The 2,652-nt window shown below is 43.3% G+C and overlaps 1 protein-coding gene across 1 annotated transcript; it reads right to left on the reverse strand.

Annotated features, from left to right (window-relative positions):
• Positions 1–2,055: 2,055 nt before the first annotated feature.
• On the reverse strand, positions 2,056–2,367 carry LOC144304781 (large ribosomal subunit protein eL39-like). Its single transcript, XM_077883351.1, has one exon. The coding sequence runs from the start codon at positions 2,336–2,338 to the stop codon at positions 2,132–2,134; it is 207 nt and encodes a 68-aa protein (XP_077739477.1). The 5' UTR covers positions 2,339–2,367; the 3' UTR covers positions 2,056–2,131.
• Between the last annotated feature and the right edge of the window lie 285 nt (positions 2,368–2,652).

Below are 2,652 nucleotides of genomic sequence, written 5' to 3' on the forward strand. Positions count from 1 at the left end.
AGCCACAGAGCAAAGCAGACAAACCCTGTAAATGGCTGTCTTCCTTGTACTTTGGCAAACACGGTAGCAAGGGTTCCGACACAACATATATCCAGACCTCGGTTCTGTTCCTTCTAGCCATGGGACATTAGGCAAAATCCTTAAACTCTCAGAGTTCTATATTGTTACCTGCAGTGTTGGCATAATAACATCTACTTCATAGGTAGATGAGAATTTAATAAGGTGCCGCGCAGAAAGCTCTTAATTTGGGGATTAATGTTTAATAAGCACTCAATAAATGGTCGCTGTTCCTACTAATGGGTTTCAGGTCTGTCCTTCACAAAGCCCAACATTCCTCATCAAAATAAAAATTTCTAATTGAGCAGCTCTTTCGATCTGTTTAAGGCATTTGATACTCTCCCTGTGTGCCCTGTGTACACATGAGGAAGTACACAGTCATTGCCAACAAACTATTTTCCCTGAGATCCTGGCAAATAAGTAGCCCTATTCTAGAGCACAGCACAAGCACTGCAGTGAGCTGGGTAGCAGGTGATCTATTGCTTGGCTCTCAGGATTTCTGCCCACGTTGGGCTGAGGAGAGGATAGAGCGCAGCAGGCACTCTTATAAAGGCCCAAGGGATAGGTATTGGAAGGAGGAAAAACAGTCAGTGAATTGAACGCTGAAAATTCAAAGCAGAGAGCAAATCTCCAACTGAGCCTTCAGTTACATTCTCAGGAGGGAGTCAAGAATTAGAGACCAGGGAATGAGACGAACTCTTGATGCGCTGTTAGGACCTTTGTAGCTTTGTCCTGCTGTTTTATCACATCTACATTTATTGAATACCTACTACGTGTTAGGTCAGGTGTTGTAAGATAAAAATTACAAAATTGTGCCTGCCCTCATGGTATTCGATGAGGGTTGGGTTGGAAAGAGATACACAAATCACCGCTGAACAATATGGTGGACAAGAAGGTATCTGAGAGGGATATGCATTAATTCATATAGGAGCACAGCTAAGAGAAAGCCTTTCAGGGTGGGAGAAAATTTGGTTATAAATTGAAATAGCATAGGAGTGACTCAAGCAAAGACCGGGCATGCTGGTCATATCAGAATAAGGGAGCAGTTTGTGCAGAGGCCAAAGGCCAGACTGACCATCCAGAGAACAGTCAGTAGTTCATGTTAGATTAGCACAGAGTAAGTAATAGAACTTAGAAGTAAGCCTGGAGAGGAAAGCAGGATGGAGATTATCGAGGGCCTTGAAGGCTTTCTTAAATAATTTTTTTAAGAAGATTTTATTTATTTGAGAGAGCACATGAGCACGGGGAGGGCCAGAGAGAGGGAGACATGCAGACTTGCCATTAAGACCTGAGCCAAAGGTAGATGCTTAGCAGACAGAGCCACACAGGAGTCCCCTAGTCCCCTTGATAACCACTTTATTTTTTATTTATTTATTTTTTATTGATGTTCAATTTGCCAACATATAGAATAACACCCAGTGCTCATCGCATCAAGTGCCCCCCTCAGTGCCCATCACCCAGTCACCCCCACACCCCTTCCACCTCCTCTTCCACCACCCCTTGTTCCCAGAGTTAGGAGTCTCTCATGTTCTGTCTCCCTTTCTGATATTTCCCACTCATTTTTCTCCTTTCCCTTTTTACTATTTTTTATATTCCCCAAATGAATGAGACCATATACTGTTTGTCCTTCTCCGACTGACTTACTTCACTCAGCATAATACCCTCCAGTTCCATCCACGTCGAAGCACATGGTGGGTATTCGTCGTTTCTAATGGCTGAGGAATATCCCACTGTATACATAGACCACATCTTCTTTATCCATCATCTGTCAATGGACACCGAGGCTCCTTCCACAGTTTGGCTATTGTGGACGTTGCTGCTATAAACATCGATAACCACTTTAAATACTTGGTAGTCAAGGGCCGTTTCTATCACTGCAGAAAGTTCTATCAGACAAGAGGGGGAATTCCTTACTTCACAAATCAGGACACAACAGCAGCTCAGCTGAAAGGTCTCACATTTATTACTGAACCGACCTACCGGTATAGGGGCTCCTTGATAAGACCTGTCTATTGGCCAGGTAGGAAGGATGTTTCCATATTGACAGGATAGGAACATGTGATCTCCCTGCAGCTTAAATATGTGGGCCAATTATGTTTGCTATTTCATGATGTGCGATGCTTCCCCATAGACCCAGCTTGGTTCTTCTCCAGTGCCTCCTCTTGGAGTTGAACTTGATTTTATTACCAGTTTTCATCCGAATCCACTGGGGAATGGGGCGATTCTGCTTTTGTTTCTTGGCCAGGAATCGCTTGATTCTGAAAGTCTTGTGAGAAGACATGGCGATCACAGTCAACCACACACAACCAGGATGGCTGAGAAAAGGAGAGAGTTTCTTAAAGAATTTAAATTTATCCTGAGTATTGTGAGCTGTGCAAAAATGAGTACATGAGTAAATCAGTCTGAGTGTGCTCTACAGGATTAATTCTGGATCCAGTGAAGACAGTGGATTGGAAGGAGTTAAGGTCCAAACAAGGAGAAAGATATTAGCATTTCCAGAAGGTCTGGAAAACTGGTAAAACACCCAGCAGTGACTGGAGTCTGAAGAGAAGGGTATTCCCAGGTTCTTGAAAGATAAAAGTGATGATCACAGTA

Source organism: Canis aureus, chromosome 3 (genome assembly GCF_053574225.1).
Source record: "Canis aureus isolate CA01 chromosome 3, VMU_Caureus_v.1.0, whole genome shotgun sequence".
In the NCBI taxonomy this organism is placed as follows: Eukaryota; Metazoa; Chordata; class Mammalia; order Carnivora; family Canidae; genus Canis; species Canis aureus.